The sequence below is a fragment of the Garra rufa genome, chromosome 13 (assembly GCF_049309525.1).
Source record: "Garra rufa chromosome 13, GarRuf1.0, whole genome shotgun sequence".
Lineage (NCBI taxonomy): Eukaryota > Metazoa > Chordata > Actinopteri > Cypriniformes > Cyprinidae > Garra > Garra rufa.
In genome coordinates this window covers 10,451,392-10,472,763 of record NC_133373.1, presented here as the reverse complement: position 1 = coordinate 10,472,763, position 21,372 = coordinate 10,451,392, and the positions used below count along the sequence as shown (strand labels likewise).

The 21,372-nt window shown below is 34.1% G+C and overlaps 1 protein-coding gene and 1 long non-coding RNA gene across 2 annotated transcripts; one reads left to right on the top strand and one right to left on the bottom strand.

Moving 5' to 3' along the window:
- The first annotated feature begins 46 nt into the window (after window positions 1-46).
- Window positions 47-3,970, top strand: LOC141348404 (uncharacterized). The gene is made up of 2 exons (XR_012357486.1): window positions 47-141; window positions 3,178-3,970. It is a non-coding gene; the product is annotated as an uncharacterized lncRNA (long non-coding RNA).
- A 9,108-nt stretch (window positions 3,971-13,078) lies between these two features.
- Window positions 13,079-20,249, bottom strand: prkaa2 (protein kinase, AMP-activated, alpha 2 catalytic subunit). Its single transcript, XM_073816517.1, has 6 exons — window positions 20,159-20,249; window positions 18,951-19,038; window positions 17,066-17,290; window positions 16,041-16,542; window positions 15,826-15,952; window positions 13,079-14,101 (listed from the first exon to the last, which is right to left on the bottom strand). The coding sequence occupies exons 1-6, from the start codon at window positions 20,232-20,234 to the stop codon at window positions 13,860-13,862; spliced, it is 1,260 nt and encodes a 419-aa protein (XP_073672618.1). The 5' UTR covers window positions 20,235-20,249; the 3' UTR covers window positions 13,079-13,859.
- Between the last annotated feature and the right edge of the window lie 1,123 nt (window positions 20,250-21,372).

Genomic DNA, 21,372 nt, shown 5'->3' with positions numbered 1-21,372 from the left:
TAACTAGAATGTGTTGTTATTGTATATTTCCATCAGAAATAAAGAGGAAGAAGATTTAGATGGCTCAGACCTCCAGATTCTTCCTCCTCCGGACCTATATGCCGACATAATAGCTGGAGACCCCATGCCTATTTACAGCAAGTAAGTACATTGAACACATCTTGAGCTTTTGTGACAACATGCCCCAATAGCAGAACATGTTGTTGCAATATGTGACCCTGGACCACAAAACCAGTCTTAAGGTGCACAGGTATATTTGTAGCATTAGCAAAAAAACATTGTATGGTTCAAAATTGTTGATTTTTCTTTTAAGCCAAAAATCATTAGGATATTAAGTAAAGATTATGTTCCATGAAGATATTTTGTAAATTTTCTACCATAAATATATCAAAACTTAGGTTTTGATCAGTAATATGCATTGCTAAGAACTTCATTTGGACAACTTTAAAGGTGATTTTCACAAACTTCAGATTTTTTTGCACCCTCAGATTCTAGATTTTCAAACAGTTGTATCTCACACAAATATAGTCTAACAAACCATACAATAATGGAAAGCTTTTCAAAAAATGTATTCTTATGACCGGTTTTGTGGTCCAGAGTCACATACATGGGGTAAGTTGTCACAACGGATCGAGATATTAAACAGCTTATTATTGAAATATAAGCAACATCTTTGCAATGTTTCTAATGAAAAAGAAAAAAGAAATTCCTGTGTTCGTCTGCTCACCGAGGATGCATTTATTTGATCAAAAATACAGTAAAAACAGTAATATTTTTAAATATTATTACAATTTCAAATACCTGTTTTCTATTGTAATATATTTAAAAATTTTGTATATTCCTGTGATAGCAAAGCTAAATTTTTAGCAGTCTTTACTGTCACTTTTGATGCATCCTAGCTAAATAAAAGTATTATTTTCTTCAAAAAATCTTTAAACTTTTAAACAGTATTATTTAAAAAATAATTTAATTGAATACAGAATTTTATAATTATATTTACATGACAGTTCTTTTTAGTCCTCAAATCTGATTGGCTGAGAGAAGTGTAATATTCTAGTGATCTAGTGATCACTCCGCTTGCAGTATTTCTCACAGCGAGTGTCATGGTGGATGTCGAAATCCACAATATTTTACAAATAATACTGTTTTTGTATCACAAAATGTTTTTTTTTTTTTTTTTTGCAAGAATGTACTTGTTTAGATGTTAAATAAGCAGTTGAAAATTGTCTTTGATGTATTTGGAGATGTGAGCTCCAGGGCATCAGCAGGCCTTACTTTGGCCAGATCTTCTGGAATTTGCCACTGGTTTTGATGTCTCTATAGTGGTTAAACATAAGATGTAATTTGTTTTGGGTAAATCTAACAGGCAGTCTTTGGTCTCATTAATCTATTGTTTGTTCCAGAGCAAATAGTTTTGGCTGAGGGCAAAATCTCATCACGTTATACAAATGCTGTATATTAGAGCGCTGCCTTTGTGCTTCTGACTGAATCGCCTATAGAAACTTTTACTGTGTCTGTTGTTGTTTATTAAATTAATAGTAGTATCTAACAATAGTATTTAGTATTGAGAAACACTGTGTGTGTTCGTGATGGTGATTTTAGTTACAATACTCCACTATTAGATGGCGACAAAACTGGTTTTATAAATGATTCAGCAGTAAAGACTTTTATATTGAAAGTAACTGAAATGCTGTTATAAACAAGTAAGTTATTTTTACTTTCAACAACATTGTTGTAAACAAATGCACTGAGCAGCACTTTCATCGGAAACCACCTTTAACCGATGAAAGGATAGTATGACAAAGATATCACTTTCCTCAGCGGACATTCAAACTAATGTTTTATTGTGCATATGAGATTGAACTGAAAAATGAATGCTATATTAGATTGAGGTAATCAAACTCAGTATGTCTCTGACATAATACAGTGAGCTTTTAACACAGTAATACAATAAGCTTTTAATAAAGCAACTCAATGTTCCTTCGTTACTAGTCCTAAAGTGATGTTTTCAAATTAGTAACGAAGGCCTGGGCTCAGTGCATCTATTACATTAAAAATTTGAATTATGATATAAGTTAAAATTGTGAGAGAAAAAAGTCATTATGACAAAAAAGAAAACTGACAAAAACATAATTTTGACATAAGTTTAAATTATGATCAAAAAACAATCAACATAAAAAGTTCAAATCATGAAATAATGCTCACAATGCTCATGAATTTTGACTTTTTATGTCATAATCTATAAACTATAAATAGTCATAATAAAATGCAAAATGCTATAAGAAATTTTGTGACAAAAATATCATTTTGACATAAAAAGTTTACATTTTGACCAAAAAACTATTGACCAAAAACAAGGTCAAAATTATTGATAAAAGGTCAAAATTTTGACACAAGTCAGAGTTGTGACATAAAAAGTCAAAATTATGAACAATCGTACTTATGAAATGAAATGTCAGAATTGTGACAAAAAGTCAAAATTATGACATAAACAGTCATAATGACATAAAATGTAAGATTAAAAAAAAGTCATTATGACAAAAAAACTGACAAAAATATAATTTTGTCATAAAAAGAATACGTTTTGACCAAAAAAAATAAAAATAAAAATAGGCCAAAAACAATTGTGACATAAATGACAAAAAAAGTACTTATGACAAAAACAAAAAAACAACTGGTGCAGGTAATTACACTCGCTCTCAGTTTCTCTAATAATACTCCACACTACATAACACAGTGAGCTTTTAATACAGTAATACAATAAGCTTTTAATTAAGCAACTCAACATTCCTTCCCTACTAGTTCTAAAGTGATGTTTTCGAATTAGTAACAGAGGCTTGGGCTCAGCTGTTAAACTGTCAGACTGAGATTTGAATGTGTGGCGAAAGAAAGTAGTTCTGGACACTCCGTTGATGTTTCTTATTCATTTACACATTCGTGTTGTCAAATTGTTGGATAAACGCAATATCACACTCATAGCAGTGTAATACGCCTACGAAACTAGCCCCTGTCTAGCTTATATGTTGGAAAGATTATTCTCAAAAAAATTTTTATATCCTGCTTGACTTTTAACATTTATTTCTGTCTTTTTTTCACTCTGGTCATTTCTAACCTCTGGCCTTTTAAGGCTACAATGATGTTTACTGACATTTTAGAGAATCTGTTTGTCTATTCTAGGCCAATCAAATTCGTCTCGAAATAGCCGAATGACTCTGTCTGCGAGAAAGAAAGACGGACTGCGCTGGATCTTCACTGTTTCTGAGTTCATAACCCTCCTGTGGGATGTGTTTTGATGAGCAGCACAGTAAATGTCACCCACACAAGCTCAAGAGGAGACGTGTCTGTCAAGTGGGAAGAATTATGTTTGTGATTGTGCATCAGTCTGTAAGTGGCTGCAGGCGAGTTCTCCTTGTATAATATGTTCAATCTGTGAAAAAAAAACCATGTATGGTGTGGTGAGAAGCTCTTCAGGTTATTTAAACAATTACATCTAAGTGTTAGTTCTGTGAGTTCTGTGGCAAAGACAGTCTTATCTAGTCTGGGGTTGTCTGATCATTTTAAAGGTTTATAATTAAACAATTAAGTTAAAAGCTGACAGATCGAAATGAGAGCTTAGGCATGTTAAAACAGCTTTGAGTCTGGGTTCGCTTTTAACAATATATTGCCATGTCAACATTTAAATGCAATTCCTATGTCAGCATTATTTTTGCAATGTCATTTACTTAGAGGTTTAGGAGTGCAACTTTATATAAGCATACTTTGTATTTGTATTCGATTCATTAGTATTATATTGTTCGTTTTATATTTTATAAGAAGTTCTTTGTGTTTAAGTATTCCCATTCTTCAGGGCTACTCTACATTAGGGAAAATATGCTGATGCTTGTAGTGCAAGTTGAAGTGTTGCTTATTTTGTAATTCTACTGCATGTACTAAGTTTTCTGGTAAAGACAATAAATGCCACAGTTGTGTATCTTCAGCCTTTGTTATTTCAAAAAAATTGTTGTCACGAAAACCATGCATTAAGGCAAAATAAGAAAAATGTACACATCTCCATTCTGTTCAAAAGTTTTCACCCCCGGCTCTTAATGCATAGTTTTTCCTTCTGCAGCATCAGTGAGCGTTTACACCTTCTGTAATAGTTGCATATGAGTCCCTTTATCATTTATTTACTGTACATTACGCTGCTGCCACACAGATCTAATATAAACATGCGATTTCTTTCCCAGCTGTTTACCTTCACAGACATAGCTGACTGTGTTTGTAACGTGTGAGTATTTGACAGTTTAAGCGCAATAAGACATGAAAGAGAACTTAGTTTATTACTCACATGCCGTGTGACAGCCGTTTTATGTGCATGTGCTTCAGATGTGCGCGCTTAGAAAACCTTATATCTGAAGTTTAAACTAATATGGTTTAAAACACATTATTTCAGCATGATAGACATGATGATCTAAACCAAAACAGTTGTTTTTTTAGCAGTTACGAGCTGTAATAGCACAGCTCTATTCTGAAAACAGGACATTGAGCAGCAGCTCATTTTTCCTTCTGGAACATCAGTGAGCATTTAAACCTTCTGTAATAGTTGCATATGAGTCCCTTTATCATTTATTTACTGTACATTACGCTGCTGCCACACAGATCTAATATAAACATGCAATTTCTTTCCCAGCTGTTTAACTTCACAGACATAGCTGACTGTGTCTGTAACGTGTGTTTTTAACGTAAACTTGTGAGTATTTGACAGTTTAAGCGCAATAAGATATGAAAGAGAACTTGGTTTATTACTCACATGCCGTGTGACAGCCGTTTTCTGTGCATGTGCTTTAGAAAACCTTATATCTGAAGTTTAAACTAATATGGTTTAAACCACATTATTTCAGCACAATAGACATGATGATCTAAACCAAAACAGTTTTTTTTTTTTTTTTTTTTTTAGCAGTTACGAGCTGTAATAGAACAGCTCTATTCTGAAAACAGGGCACTGAGCAGCAGTTCATTTTTCCTTCTGGAGCATCAGTGAGCATTTAAACCTTCTGTAATAGTTGCATATGAGTCCCTTTACCATTTATTTGCTGTACATTACGCTGTTGCCACACAAATCTAATATAAACATGCGATTTCTTTCCCAGCTGTTTACCTTCACAGACTTAGCTGACTGTGTTTGTAACTTGTGAGTATTTGACAGTTTAAGCGCAATAAGACATGAAAGAGAACTTAGTTCTAAATATTAAAAAAAACTAAATATCTCCCTTTGGAGTAAACTTTGAGATTTGTAACTTTGTAGATGTTTTTTTTTTTTTTTTTTAGCAGTTACGAGCTGTAATAGCACAGCTCTATTCTGAAAACAGGACATTGAGCAGCAGCTCATTTTTCCTTCTGGAACATCAGTGAACATTGAAACCTTCTGTAATAGTTGCATATGAGTCCCTTTATCATTTATTTACTGTACATTACGCTGCTGCCACACAGATCTAATATAAACATGCAATTTCTTTCCCAGCTGTTTAACTTCACAGACATAGCTGACTGTGTCTGTAACGTGTGTTTTTAACGTAAACTTGCGAGTATTTGACAGTTTAAGCGCAATAAGACATGAAAGAGAACTTAGTTTATTACTCACATGCCGTGTGACAGCCGTTTTCTGTGCATGTGCTTTAGAAAACCTTATATCTGAAGTTTAAACTAATATGGTTTAAACCACATTATTTCAGCACAATAGACATGATGATCTAAACCAAAACAGTTTTTTTTTGTTTGTTTTTTTTAGCAGTTACGAGCTGTAATAGAACAGCTCTATTCTGAAAACAGGGCACTGAGCAGCAGTTCATTTTTCCTTCTGGAGCATCAGTGAGCATTTAAACCTTCTGTAATAGTTGCATATGAGTCCCTTTACCATTTATTTGCTGTACATTACGCTGTTGCCACACAAATCTAATATAAACATGCGATTTCTTTCCCAGCTGTTTAACTTCACAGACATAGCTGACTGTGTTTGTAACTTGTGAGTATTTGACAGTTTAAGCACAATAAGACATGAAAGAGAACTTAGTTCTAAATATTAAAAAACTAAATATCTCCCTTTGGAGTAAACTTTGAGATTTGTAACTTTGTAGATGTTTTTTATGCCCAAACACGCGGACCACACACTGGCTAAAGTTCAAAAAGTGAAAAGGCATAATAGGACCCCTTTAAGTCAGCAATGCTTATTTAACCAAGAAAATGTAACTGGGACATGAATTTACATTTGATAAAAAAAATAAAATAAAAAAAAACTAATTTCAGAACACCACCACACACCTGAATAACAACACAAACTACAAAATGCATATACCGCTTTATTTTCCCTTTTTTCTTTTTAACAATAAAAACTAAAGTGCAAATCAGAACAGGAACACCATGCAGTGCATAACTTTTAAAATACAAACCGCACACGGACAGTAAGTGACACGCACATGTGTACAGTAGAGTAGAGACATGTAGACACCGACAGGCAGAGGTCGTCTCCCAGCAGGGCTCGGGAACAGGCAGAAAACACATTATTCTCATGTTTCACACATACAACACTACACTAGAGAGAGAGAGAGAGAGAGAGAGAGAGAGAGAGGGGGGGGGGGGGGGGGGTATAGTATCCAGCAAAAACGCCTCTACATAGACAAAAAACACTGAAGCCATGGCCCTCACACTAATGCCCGTCAAACTAATGGAGGCCATAAAGTTTCTGACTAGAAACACAGCTATAAAGCTGATATAACAGACATTAAACTGTCATAAGAGACTTTTGCTATCTGGCCTCTAAAAATGACAAATACTAACCACAACTGCATGAAGCATGCACACATTCCTGCAATTCCCATTCAAATCTGATGGGATAGTTCACACAAAAATGAAAATTATGTCATTTACTTACCCTTCTGTTGTTTCAAACCTGTATGAGGTTCTTTCTTTAATTGAACACACAAGAAGATATTTCAAAGAATGTTCATGGTACTTTTTCCATACTATGGAGGAAACTCATACAGGTTTGAAATAAAATAAATGTGAGTTGTTTATAAAAAATAATTTCATTTTTAGGTGATCTATCCCTGTAATGTAGTAGCAGAGTCCAGCAGCAGGGGGCGATACACTCCCTAAACTATTTTCTCAAACTTTACATCTGTACTTTTTTTCTCTCTCCAAAAAGTCACACTGATCCTCAAAGTGACCTGGAGTGAACTTGGGATTTCTGGGGGAAATGTTAAGAATGTGTAAAGCCTTTAACATCGGGAGGAATTTCAGACTGCAATATTTTTCCGTGAAAACAACACCATAATCCAGTCTAATCTTCTCCGGAAATCACAAAAAAGTCTCCCAGGAGAGTAGTTTCCACCTAACCGTTAAACTTATTAGAGGCATCACATCTATTGCATTTCATATGCATGACATGAAGTGATTTGTGCGAGAACTTTCCATCTTTCTGTTTTACATTCACTTAAAATGCTACTGCAGCCGTGTGTCATAAAAATACAGCATACTTATACAAAACACACAAACGCTCGGCTCATGCACACAACGCTAGCCATTCAACCATTCCTTACAGTACAAGACAGAAGGGTAGATTCAGGAAGACCGCCACAACTATACACACAATATGTGATAACGTTTGTCTTTATGGATTATTAACCAGCAGGACTGAATATGAAACTGACTAAGAGATCTAGCTTGTTACTAGTTCAACATAAAAACGATTTGGATCTATTGATTTGAACCAAAAACATTTCTTTCAGACTATCTTCCAATATGGCAAGCCGTTTTAGCCTAAAAAACACTAAGCGTTACTCGTCGTAATTTCATTTTTCTAAATCAATTTTTACTAATTACAAATACAATTAGAGAGCTCTCTAATTCAATTCTTACTAGTAACAATTCCAATTAGAGAGCTCTACAAATTAATTATTACTTTATTTACTTTATTAATTTTAGTCATATGTCTCCATTGACTTCCATTAATTTTTAATTACAGAGCTCTACAAGATAATTTTTACTAGTAAGGACTTCAATTAGAGAGCTCTACAATTGAATTATTACTAGTAACAATTCCAATCAGAAAGCTCTCTAAATCAATTTTTACTAGTAAAAATTCCAGTTAGAGAGCTCTCTAATTCAGTTTTTAGTAGTAATAATTCATATTAGAGAGCTCTTTAATTTAATTAATACACTGTAAAAAGTTTTCACCAGTTTCAACTTAAAAACTTAAGTTTAGCAACTGCCTTAAAGTTTCAAGTTAAATCAACTTAAGTCATTTCAACTCACAAGTTAAATCAACTCATTTTATTTTATTTGAGTTAAAATGACTTGTAGTTTTAAGCTGATTTAACTTAAAATTTTAAGGCAGCTGCTGAACTTAGGTTTTTAAGTTGAATCTGGTGAAAACTTTTTACAGTGTAGTAAAAATGCAATTACAGAGCTCTATAGGGATGTAACGGTATCAAAACTTCACGGTATGGTAATACCTCGGTATGAATGGCATGGTACGGTATTTATTGAATCATATACAGGAAAAACTAAACTAATGAAGAGACTCGGAAAAAAAAGTGCCAGAAGTGTTTATTAAACAGTTTACATGAACACTGAACATATCAATGGCATACAAATTAGCCATCTATCTGTAAACTTTGAAACAGAAACTTAAATTTTTCAATTTTAGTGACAAAAAATTATTTAAGCATGTAAAAAAAAGTCAAATCAGTTTAGCTGAATGAGTTGTCTGAATCTAGTTGTCTGCTTGAAATAAGATTTTTTTTCTTACCCCATTGGCAGATTATTTTGCTTGTTTTAAACAAAAACTCACTTAATTTTGACTTGTTTTTACTAAAAACAAGACAATAATTTTTACTTGTCTAGAAAATCCTTCTTGATTTAAGAATTTGTAGATATTTTGGATGGAAACAAGACAAAATTCTAAGTAAGAAAAGCATTTTTTGCAGTGCAGTAGGCTCTCATGCCTTTCTTTCGCATTAAATCTTTATTAAAAACAATCCTTTAAAGAACTTTTCTACCTGGACAAGTGCATCTATTATGTTGCCTAGTTTATTTAAAACTGCACCTTTCCTTATTTTAAACCTAGCCAAAAAGCCACGTGTTGACTGTGAAACACAGTAGACTTCATTTATATGCATTTATGGTACATTTCCGTGTCAATCCATGTTAATTTTTACAGCGAACAATACACTGTAACATTAATTCAGCGCATACAGCACAGCAAAAAATAGACTCGGTGCCGAAACAATCGCTGCACTGCTGCAAAGGCACCGCTTCTAGGACGTACTGTCGGACAGCAACCGCGTGCAGTGTGTACGCTCTAATCCGTTAACATGGGTGCTGAAAAGAATACGTAACGCATACGCACTTCAGACGGAGCATGTAGGTTCGACCATTTCCATCTCTTTTCCTTGTTGCTACAGACCGCAAAGGATGATGGCCACGCCTGGGCTGATGGGAAATGTAGTTCCCGCTACCTCCCATTAGCTCCATTCGCCTGAGCAAACTTTTCTCAGAATACCTATCATTTTATCGAGTCACGCGACCACGGTAGTATCGAAAAAAATTGTTATTGCGGTATGACGGTATTTACAATACCGTTACATCCCTAGAGCTCTATAATTAAATTTTTACTAGTAAAAAAAACTAATTTAAGATATCTGTAATCCAATTAAAGAGCTTTACAATTCAGTTCTTACTAGTAACAATTGAATTAGTGAGTTCTCTAATTGGAATCATTACTAGTAAAAACTGATTTAGAGAGCTCTCTAATTGAAATTCTTACTAGTAAAAATTCTGTTGTAGAGCTCTGTAATTAAAAATGAATGGAAGTCAATGGAGAGATATGACGAGTAAAAATTCATTTGTAGAGCTCTGTAATTGTAATTGTTACTAGTAAGAATTTAATTAGAGAGCTCTGTAATTGTAATTGTAACTAGTAAAAATTGATTTAGAGAGCTCTCTAATTGGCATTGTTACTAGTAGGAATTGAATTATAGAGCTCTTTAATTGAATTGTTACTATTAAAAATGCAATTACGACGAGTAACGCTTAGTATATTTTAGGCTAAAACGGCTTGCCATATTCCATTGCTATTTCCCGGCTGTGTTGTGGTTGTCCATTCATACTCGTTGGCACAAAAACAGCTACAACAAATCCGCTTCCTGAATCCCCACTGAAATCCACCTTCTTATGTCGTTTGTTCACAAGAAACACTTAAGAGGTGAGCTTAAATAAAGAATAAATATGTGTAACTAATAAATACTTCAGAGCTACTCCATACAAACAACCACACACATAAACAAATATTTTAAAGCATATTCGATATGAAACAATAAAGTTCACAATCTATTTAAGGCATCCCAGGGAAGGGGGTCATGTGTCACGCTTTTCTAAATGTTCTTGGCTTGGGTCACTTCAAAATGTTCTCATCAGATACACACCACCTATATAAGGTTTAAAGCAAGACTACTTAAATATGCTACCAGCAGGGTTGCCAGGATTTCACAACAAAACCCACCCAATTGCTACTCAAAGCTAGCCTAAAACTAGTCCACTCGCATTCCAGAGGCTAAATATCACATTATTGGGGTCGCTTCAACCCACTAACAAGAAAAACAACCAACGCCAGCAGTATTACAGTTCAGCGGAAAAACCGTGGACTTGGCAACACTGGCTTATGTTTGGGATCTGCAATTTTTTTTAAATGTTTTTGAACGTCTTCAAGGCTGATTTATTTGATCAAAAATTGTGAAATATTATTACAAATTAAAATAACTGTTTTCCATGTGAATATATTGTAAAATGCAATTTATTTCTGTGATGCAAAGCTGAATTTTCAGCATCAGTTGACAAAATAGATGTGCTGCTTTATATTTTTTTGTAGAAACTGCGATATATTTAATATTTCAGGATTATTTGATGGATAAAAAGTTCAAAAGAGCAGCATTTATTTTAAATTTTTATTAATAGAACGCTTTATTAAGATTATAAATGTCTTTACTGTAACTTTTGATCAATTCGATGCATCCTTGATGAAAAAGGCATTATTTATTTTCCTTACTTATCCCAAACTTTTGAATGGAAGTGTGATAAATTTCCATAAAAATATGCAGCAGCACAACCATTTTCAACATGTGAATATATTGTAAAATGTAATTTATTTCTGTGATGCAAAGCTGAATTTTCAGCATCAGTACTCCAGTCTTCAGTCTCACATAATCCATCAGAAATCATTCATAATTAGTGTTGACAAAATAGATGTGCTGCTTTATTTTTAATTTTTTGTAGAAACTGTGATATATTTTATATTTCAGGATTCTTTGATAGAAAGTTCAAAAGAGCAGCATTATTTGATATCTTTATTAATAGAAACATTTGTACGATTATAAATGTTTTTACTGTCGCTTTTGATCAATTTAATGCATCCTTGATGAAAAAAGCATTCATTTTTTTCTTGCTTATCCCAAATTTTTGAATGGAAGTGTGATAAATTTCCACAAAAATGGATAATAATTTAAAAATATTCCTTGAACAGCAATGATTTCTGAAGGATCATGTGACAATGAAGACTGGAATAAATGCTGCTGAAAATTCAAACTTTTTAAATTTTAAATTTAAATAATATTTTACAATTTTACTGTATTTTTAATCAAATGAATACAGCCTTGGTTAGCAAAAGAGACATTTAAAAACTTTTGAACGGTAGTGTATCAACTATAAAAATTGTATTTTTTTTTTTTTACAATTTATCAGTTATATATCATTATCAAATTAATAATAATTTAATTATTTAAAAAAAAAAAATTTAACCATATTACAGTTGATATATAATAGATATAAATTTAATTAATTGAGCTAAATGTGTAATTCAGAGCATACTGCATATATTAAATTTAGATTGCTAAAATATATATATTTTAATACATAAACTTTGTAATATATTAACATGCTTGTCAAATGCATCTTCAAATAAATTTCAATATAGTGTTAAAATCTAGGTTCTAAAGCACAAATACATTTAACAAAGCTGACAAATGGTTTAATAAGGTCTTTCTGGCTGTCTGTAATCTCAAGCATTGGGAATATTTTAAGGCCGTCTAATTAAAGGCTCACTCGTATCAACAAAATGACTGGCACATTCTCTACTAGAATCCATCTCTATTCTTCTCTGTTTGCATTTTAGCCATATCAAGGCACAACATTGAAGCTCTTTGGCTGGTCTGTCTGCCTTCATCCAGCATATTTGTCTTTCTATGGCAGCAGCACAGCCCATGATGTAAGCAAGGCCTCTGAGACAAACACAGATAGGTCACAGGCAGGCTTTTCCACTGCAGATGGTGTGTATCATCAGAGATTCACTGTGACATTCAGCAACAGCATTTACACTGCTCTTTGATAAACGCTCTCTGGAGACTGCAAGGCAAATCCAGAACACTCAATATAAGTTCTTCACTCTATAAATAATATGAATAGATATCAGTTCTTTGCAAAATAAGCAAGAGTCTCTAATAAAATTAAATAATGATCTTTGCTCTGTATGTATAAACCTATTTTTGGAAAGTCATTGCAATCAATATCTATTAAACTAAACTATACAACTCAAGTGACTGATATGAGTATATATATATATATGAATATAAACATACTGTATAATACATGTTGTAAAAAAAAAATGTGGATATAAAATCAGAAGTACATTTATAGTTTTTGAATTATTTAAACTAATGATGACAAAGAGAACCTCTGACTAAAGTGGTCCTAAAAAGTTTTGGACAGAATGAATGTCACTGCATTGGATTAAAAACAAAAGGTAGGTTTAAAATAACAAAACAATGCACTGTTACAAAAAAAAAAAAAGTATCTGATTGTCAAACATCATTGAAACTAGGACTGTCAAATCGATTAATCGTGATTAATCGCATTAAAAATAAACGTTTGTGTTTAATTTATAAACATAATATATTACATACATTTCTTAAATATATAAATGTATGCGTGTGTGTGTATTTATATATACATATAAATATATTATGTAAGCACAAACGTTTAAGTGGGATACGATTAATTGCGATTAATCGATTTAATCGACATGGAACATAATCAGAATTGATCATTTATAACCTAATAATAATTCAAATTAAAATGGATCATAATATTATTAATTTGTAATTACTTTATTGAAAAACCTATGTAATGTCACATTATTTATAAATATATAAATCTGAATTATATAATTCTAAAAATGAGGCATGATGAGGTGATGCCAAAACGATTTTTTATGACTTGTTTGCTGATGGCTTTGCCATGATTACTGGTTAAAGGGGTATTTCGCCCAAAAATAAAAATTGTCTCATGATTTACTCGCCCTCAAGGTATCCTAGGAACTTGCACTATACGTACATCCTACATCATCCGCTGGAACGCCACTCTCTTGTGAATGCGCGTAACACAAATACACTTTTTTATGATGGATGGATGCACTTTATTGGACTACTGAAAAACAACACCCATTCACTGCCATTATAAAACTTTTAATAATTGGATTCATCTGAAAGAAGAAACAGCTAGTATGCCTTGAGGGTGAGTAAATCATGGGGTAATTTTCATTTTTTGGTGAAGTATCACTTCAACTAATGCAATGACTTCCATACATTTGTAGGTGTGGTTTATGTGTCCAAAAACTCTTTAGGGCACAGTTTGTTTGTGCTGCTCCTGTGGGACTGACCTTAAGCACCCCAACTCTATAAATCACAACCTTAACCCTTCACCTGTTGACTGTAAAGAGGTAAAGACCATCAGATGATGGTGTGTTTTGATGCTTTGCATATCCGTCGGGGGTCTCAGCGAGCCAGGGTAGTGATGAGGCTGGCACACATTTCGAAGAAGTCCATGGTGTGGCTGCCTTGTCGCGGTGCCAGCATAGGTGTGCTCCCGGTCAGAGAGCCCGGCAGAGAGCTGCTGAGCTGGGGCATCTCAACAGCCACGGCTGCAGAGTCGATGCTGAGACGCGGCCGATGGAGGCCGGCCGTAGAGCCAGAGCGCTGGGGAGTCGACGACCCTGACTTGTGCTCGATCGTATCGTCTGAAAAGTGAGCAAAAGACTTATTCTATAAATATCCTGATAATTTACTCACTCACATGTCATCCAAGATGCCTCAAAACGAAATTAAGGTTATTGATGAAAACATTAAAGGAGTAATTCACTTTCAGAACAAACATTTACAGATAATGTACTCACCCCATTGACATCCAAGATGTTCATGTCTTTCTTTCTTTAGTTGTAAAGAAATGGTGTTTTTTTTAGGAAAACATTTCAGGATTTCTCTCCATATAATGGACGTCTATGGTGCCCCCGAGTTTGAACTTTGCAAAATACAGTTTAAATGCAGCTTCAAAGGGCTCTAAATGATCCCAGCCGAGGAAGAAAGGTCTTATCTAGCGAAACGATTGGTTATTTTCCAAAAACATTTACAACATAGTCATTTGTTTTTAGAAAATAACCCATCGTTTTGCTAGATAAAACCATTTTTACCTCAGCTGTGATCCTTTAGAGCCCTTTGAAGTTGCATTTTGGAAGTTCAAACTCAGGGGCACCATAGAAGTCCATTATATGGAGAGAAATCCTGAAGTGTTTTACTCAAAAAACATAATTTCCTTACAACTGAAGAAAGAAAGACATGAACATCTTGGATGACAAGGGGGTGAGTACATTATCTGTAAATTTTTGTTCTGAAAGTGAACAAACTCCTTTAAACTTAACAATCAATGGATTAAAGGTCCAAATTGCAGTTTCAATGCAGCTTCAAAGGACTCTACATGATTCCAGCCGAAGAATAATGTTCTTATCTAGTGAAACGATTAGTCATCTTCTAAAAAATTAATTTCTATACTTTCTAACCACAAATGCTTTTCTTGCCCTAGCTCGACCTCAAATTATCATCTGAAAGTGAGCAAATAACTTTTTAGGATTTATTCTATAAATTTCCTGATAATTAACTTACCCCCATGTCATCCAAGATGTTTATGTATTTCTTTTTCAGTCGAAAAGAAATTAAGATTTTTGAGGAAAACATTCCAGGGTTTTTCTCCATATAGTGGATTTCAATGGTGGCCAATAGGTTGAAGGTCCAAATTGCAGTATCATTGCAGCTTTACAAAACTCTACATGTTCCTAGCCAAGGAATAATGGTCTTATCTAGTGAAACGATCGGTCATTTTCTAAGAAAATACAAACTTATATACTTTTTAACCACAAATGCTTGTCTTGCCCGAGCTCAACTTCATGCATTACATAATCACATTGGAAAGGTTATGCATGACGTAGGAGAAAGTATCGACCCAGTGTTTACAAAACGAACATGCAAAGAAAGTCAAACGCCCTTTACAAAAAAGGTAAAACAACATTTTGAAGTTGGAAGAGTAACTCTACCTTTTTTAACTGGAATACACGCTGACTCGCATCACAGAGCTAGAGCAAGATGAGCGTTTGTAGTCGAAAAGAACATAAAATTGTATTTTTTTTAGAAACCGACTGATTATTTTGCTAGATAAGACCCTTATTCCTTGTCTGGGATCATGTAGAGCCCTTTGAACCTGCATTGAAACTACAGTTTGGACCTTCAACCCGTTGGCTCCCACTGAAGTCCACTGTATGGAGAAAAATCCTGGAATGTTTTCCTCAAAAACCATAATTTCAAAATTTTTATTCTGGAAGTGAACTAATCCTTTAATAATATAGTTATGTAATACACAGTAAAAGTAGATCTTTGTACATGAAAATAAATAGCTGCCTGAAAAGACACTCACCATCAATGCTCTTGAAGTCGAGCAGGTAGCTACGATTGTCCACCTGATAGAGCTGCAGACTCATCTTCACAAAATTCCCCGTCACAGGATTCTTCCGGCGCACTCTCAGGTGATAGGGGTTCACCACCTAACACCCACAACACCAGACACATTGACACATCTACATTCTTACTAATCAAACAAAGAATGCCTGTGTTTATTTCTGAGCCACTCACTTTCCACTCGTACTCCAGCTGTTTCATGGCACGATAAACCTCAGCCATGATGTCGTAGGGTTTGCTCTGGCTCCGAATGCCCAGGTGCCATTTTGCTTTCTTCACCGCCAGTGGTTTGGGTCGAGTAGTGTTGAGGGCATCCAGAGGGCACCGTGCCTTCGGGCTGTCGGCCAGGAGCGGGGGCATCCGTTCGGGATGAGGTTTGACCCCTGGTGGCAGAGGCATGCCCTCCTCAATGAAGGAGCCGGTTGGGGGACTAGAGGCTAGGTAGAACTCACTGGCCTGGTTCATGATTCGCCGGTTGTCGATAATGAGGTGGTACGCCACGGCTAGCTGGTCTTGAGGATCTCCGCTATAAAGGCTGCTCAGTACTTCAGCTTCAGTGCATTCAAACTTTTCGCACACCTCCCGCACGGCCTCCTCATCCACCACTGTGGCATCGTACGAGGGGTCCTCGGGGAAGAGGTAGCAAGGAAGGTCCTGCTTAAACCACTCATCCTCTCTGTCATAGAGAAGGGAAGAAAAGTGCCATAAAATAATAGTGTATTTATATTTATTATATGTGAACCTGGACAACAAAACCAGTCTTAAGTAGCATGGGTAAATTTGTAGCAATAGCTAAAAATACATTGTATGGGTCAAAATTATACATTTTTATTTTATGCTAAAAATCAGAAGGATATTAAGTAAAGATCATGTTTTCCATAAAAATATCAAAACTTAATTTTTGATTTGTAATATGTATTGCTAAAAACTTAATTTGGACAACTTTAAAGGTGATTTCCTCAATATTTACATTTTTTTGCACCCTCAGATTCCAGATTTCCAAATAGTTGCATCTCAGCCAAATATTGTCATATCCTAACAAACATCCTAACGTACATCAATGGAAATATTATTTATTCAGCTTTTAAATGATGTATAAATCTCAGTTTTAAAAAACTGACACTTATGACTAGTTTTGTGGTCCAGGGTCACATATTAATAAATGGGTGAATTAAGAGTATATTTCTATAACTAATAACCTGATGTCTTTGATAGTAGCTCTTTTCAGTGGATCCACTTGCATCATGAGCATAAGTAGACTGGCCACTGAGCGGTTGAGGTATTCTGGGATGTAGAAGACCCCTCCACGGATCTTTTTGAAGAGGGTTGGCACGTGCTCGTCATCAAACGGCAGAGTCCCACAGAGCAGTGCATAGAGAATGACGCCACAGCTCCAGATGTCCACCTCAGGACCGGCATACAGCCTGAAACATGACATGTATGTCAATGAGTGAGTGTGTTATTACATTGTCCTTACATGTCTGTCAGACTGAATGAAGCTTGGGTTTCCAGCAATATAAAGAACAACATGACAATCAGTATTAGATAAAAAATGTATGAAGGCCTGATATAATATTTATGTGCAGTGTATCCATGCAGTCCATACCACAAAGCACACACTGTAACTTGCTATGGTTTACTGGACTGCTGGTTCTTCAAGCCAGACCAGAATAAAAGAATAGTCCACCAAAAAAATGAAGCATTTTTAAATTGACTTAACCTCAGTCCATGTAATATGTACTGTATATGAGTTTATTTTTTATCTTAAAGGGAAAGTTCACCTAAAAATTTAAATTATTTCATTAATTACTCACCCTCATGTCATTCCAAAAATGTTTATCTCTGGAACACAAATGAAGATATTTTTTTTATGAAATCTGAGAGCTGTCTGACCTTGCATAGACAACAATGCAACTAACACGTTCAAGACACAGAAGGGTAGTAAGGACATCATCATTAAAATAGTCCATGTCAAATGCGTTGTGGTACTTTCGTGAACACACATCACTAACACGGCTAACACGGAAGAAAAGTAATAGTTGAATAAAGTCATTATTTTTGTTTTCTTTCAACACAAAAAGTAGCTTTATATAATTATTGTCCTTACTACCTTTCTGGGCCTTAAAAGTGTCAGTTGTGTTGCTGACTATGAAGAATCAGAAAGCTCATAGATTTCATCAAAGATATCTTAATTTGTGTTCCGAAGATGAATGAAGTTCTTACGAGTTTTGATCGACAAGGGGGTGAGTATTTAAAAACAGAATTTTCATTTTTGGGTGAACTGCCCCTTTAACAGATTTGGAGAAATTTAGCATTACATCACTTACTTACCAATGGATCCTCTGCAGTGAATGGGTGCCGTCAGAATGAGAGTCCAAACAGCTGATAAAAACATCACAATAATCCACAAGTAATCCACATGACTCCAGTCTATCAATGAAAGTCTTATGACGAGAAAAGCTAAGTTTTTGTGAGAAACAAATACTTTTTAAAGGTGTTTTAACTTTAAACCATTGCTTATGATTTGCATAATTTATAATAACACTTCTTCCAGTGAAAAAGTTGCTACTCCCTGTTGTCCTCTCACATCAAAATACACCAACATATTTGTTTATAGGTGTTTTGGACTGTTTTTGCTTGTAAAAATGCTTGATCTGTTCATATGTCTCTCCTGATTTAGATGAGAAAGCAATATTATGGACAGAGGATATGTAGTTCAGTCGAAAGCAATAGTTTGAAATGCATGAATTACAACAAATGCAGTTTTCACTTCACAAGATGTTAACAGCTGGGCTGGACTGAAGTAGTGTGGATTACTGTGATGTTTTTATCAGCTGCTTGGACTCTCAATCTGATGGCACCCATTCACTGCAGAAAATACTTTTTCTGAGTTATTAAAACACATGGTCAAACTCATCTAGATCATGGATGATCTGAGAGAAAGTAAATTAGAAGCAGATTTTCATTTTTGGGTGAACTAATTCTGTGAAGTGTAGTGCATATCAACAATTTTCCTGGCAAAGAATTGTACATAATGTACATGACCTGGTTGACTACAATAAAACTGACTTCATGACCTCTCACCTTCCTGAGATGACCTCTGGTGCAGCGTAGTTTGGTGATCCACAGCTTGTTCTCAGAAACTCCCCATCCGACATCATGTTTGACAGACCTGACAAGCGAAATCACACAAATATACTAAAAGGAGTAGTCCACTTTCAGAATAAAAATGTACAGAAAAAATTACAATTTATATACCTTTTTACCTCAAATGCTTGTCTTGTCTAGCTTTGCGTGTGCTCTGTGTATTCTGGTTCAAGACAGTTAGGGTATGTTGAAAAACTCCCATCTCATTGCTGTTTTACCTTTTTTTGTAAAGGGCGTTTGATTTTCTCTGCATGTTCACTTTGTAAACACTTCTCCATCAATGTAGGACGATTTTGAAGTTGGAGGAGAAAATGAGATGGGAGTTTTTTGACCTACCCTAACTGTCTTGAACCGGAATACACAGAGTTCACGCAGAGCTAGACAAGACAATCATTTGAGGTTAAAAGTGTATAAATTGTAAAAAAAAAATTAGAAAACAACCAATCGAGATAAGAGATAAGGGATAAGACCCTTCTTCCTTGGCTGGGCTTCCTTCGAGCTCTTTGAAGCTGCATTTAAACTGAATTTTGGAAGTTCAAACTCGGGTGCAGCATAGAAGTCTCTATATGGAGAGAAATCCTGAAATGTTTTTTCACAAGAAACATAATTTTTTTACGAATGAAGAAAGAAAGTCATCTGGATGACAAGGGGGTGAGTAAATTCTGTACATTTTTGTTCTGGAACTTCTCCTTTAACACAGATAATTTGATTGTCCAAGACATGCTCCTACAAGTAAATAAAATGTATGACATAGCGGGTACAAATACAGTTAAATTCAAACTATACTTGACAATCTGGGAATTGTCCTAAAAAATAAATACCAAAAAGTTGTAAAAAAAAAAAATGTATTACATTAGATGGAAATTTTAAAAAGTAGGGGTCTGAAATGTTTGGACCCCACTGTATATGTGGAGTAGCTGCAGGGCAGATTGATGTATATTTCTCTTTGCCTCAGTCTGTGCTCTTCTGTGGATAATCAAACACCATGCCTCATACAAACCACATGAGTGGACGTGTGGCAAAACCTCAGCCGGTTGCTTGGCAACTATCCTTCACTGTCTGTACAACATTAGCTTTCTGTGTGTGTGTGTGTGTGTGTGTGTGTGTGTGTGTGTGTGTGTGTGTGTGTGTGTGTGTGTGTGTACCAAAGTCAGCGATCTTGGCATTCATGTTGCCATCCAGCAGTACATTTTCAGGCTTGAGGTCTCTGTGCACCACCATGTGTCTGTGACAGTAATCTACCGCTGAGATGATCTGCTGGAAAAGACGTCTCGCCTCTGTGTCCTCCACCTGCACATGAGAGACACAAAAGAGAGATTACTATAGTATGTAAGACATTATCCTAAAAACAACTATTCGTTCTCTTTCTGTTTAAGCTGTATGTACTGTATTTAATGCATGGCTTTCTAAAGTCTCTGGAGCAGTACTTTCCTGATACTTTTCTGAAGTGATAGCAAGAATAACTTTTATATTCTTAATAATATTACAAAATTAAAATTTACAGAATTTAAGAAACATGCATACATTTATTATTTCTAAAAAAAATTAGTTAAAAATCTGTCAAATTTACTACAGCAGGTATTACAAGCATATTACTTTCATTCATCATTTAGCATAATTAAATTAAATTAAATTATACAATGAACAGTACAATGAACAAATTAAGAACAATGAACAATGATCCAATGCAATGAACAAATTAAGTAAATTAAAATGTAATTCATTTCAATTCAATTCAATTACATGTAATATAAATTTAATTTATTATTAAATTAATCATGGCCACTGTCCAATACAATGAAAAAATGAAATGCAATTAAATCAAGTTTGATTTAATTAAATGCCCACTGTCCAACACTATAAACAAATTAAGTAATTAAATTAAATTGAATGTATCATGCCCAATTTATTTAAGGTATTTTAATTCAAATTAAATGAACTTCAATTAATATAAATAAAAATTTTAATTAAGTTCAATTTAATAATCATGTCCACTGTCCAATACAATGACCAAATTAAGTCAATTAAAATGTAATTAATTTAAATTCAATTCAATTACATTTATTACAAATATAATTTATTATTAAATTAATCATGTCCTCTGTCCAATACAAGGGGGGAAAATTAATTAGTTTAAATTAAATTAAATTAAATTAAATGTATTAATGTAATTTAATTTAATTTAATTTAATTTATCATGCCCACTGTCCAATTCAAATTAAATTAAATTAAATTAAATTAAATTAAATTAAATTATGTATTATGCTATTACTTAATATTTCCTTCTTTACAATAATAAATATATACATAAATATATATATATATGTATGTGTATATATATATATATATATATATATAT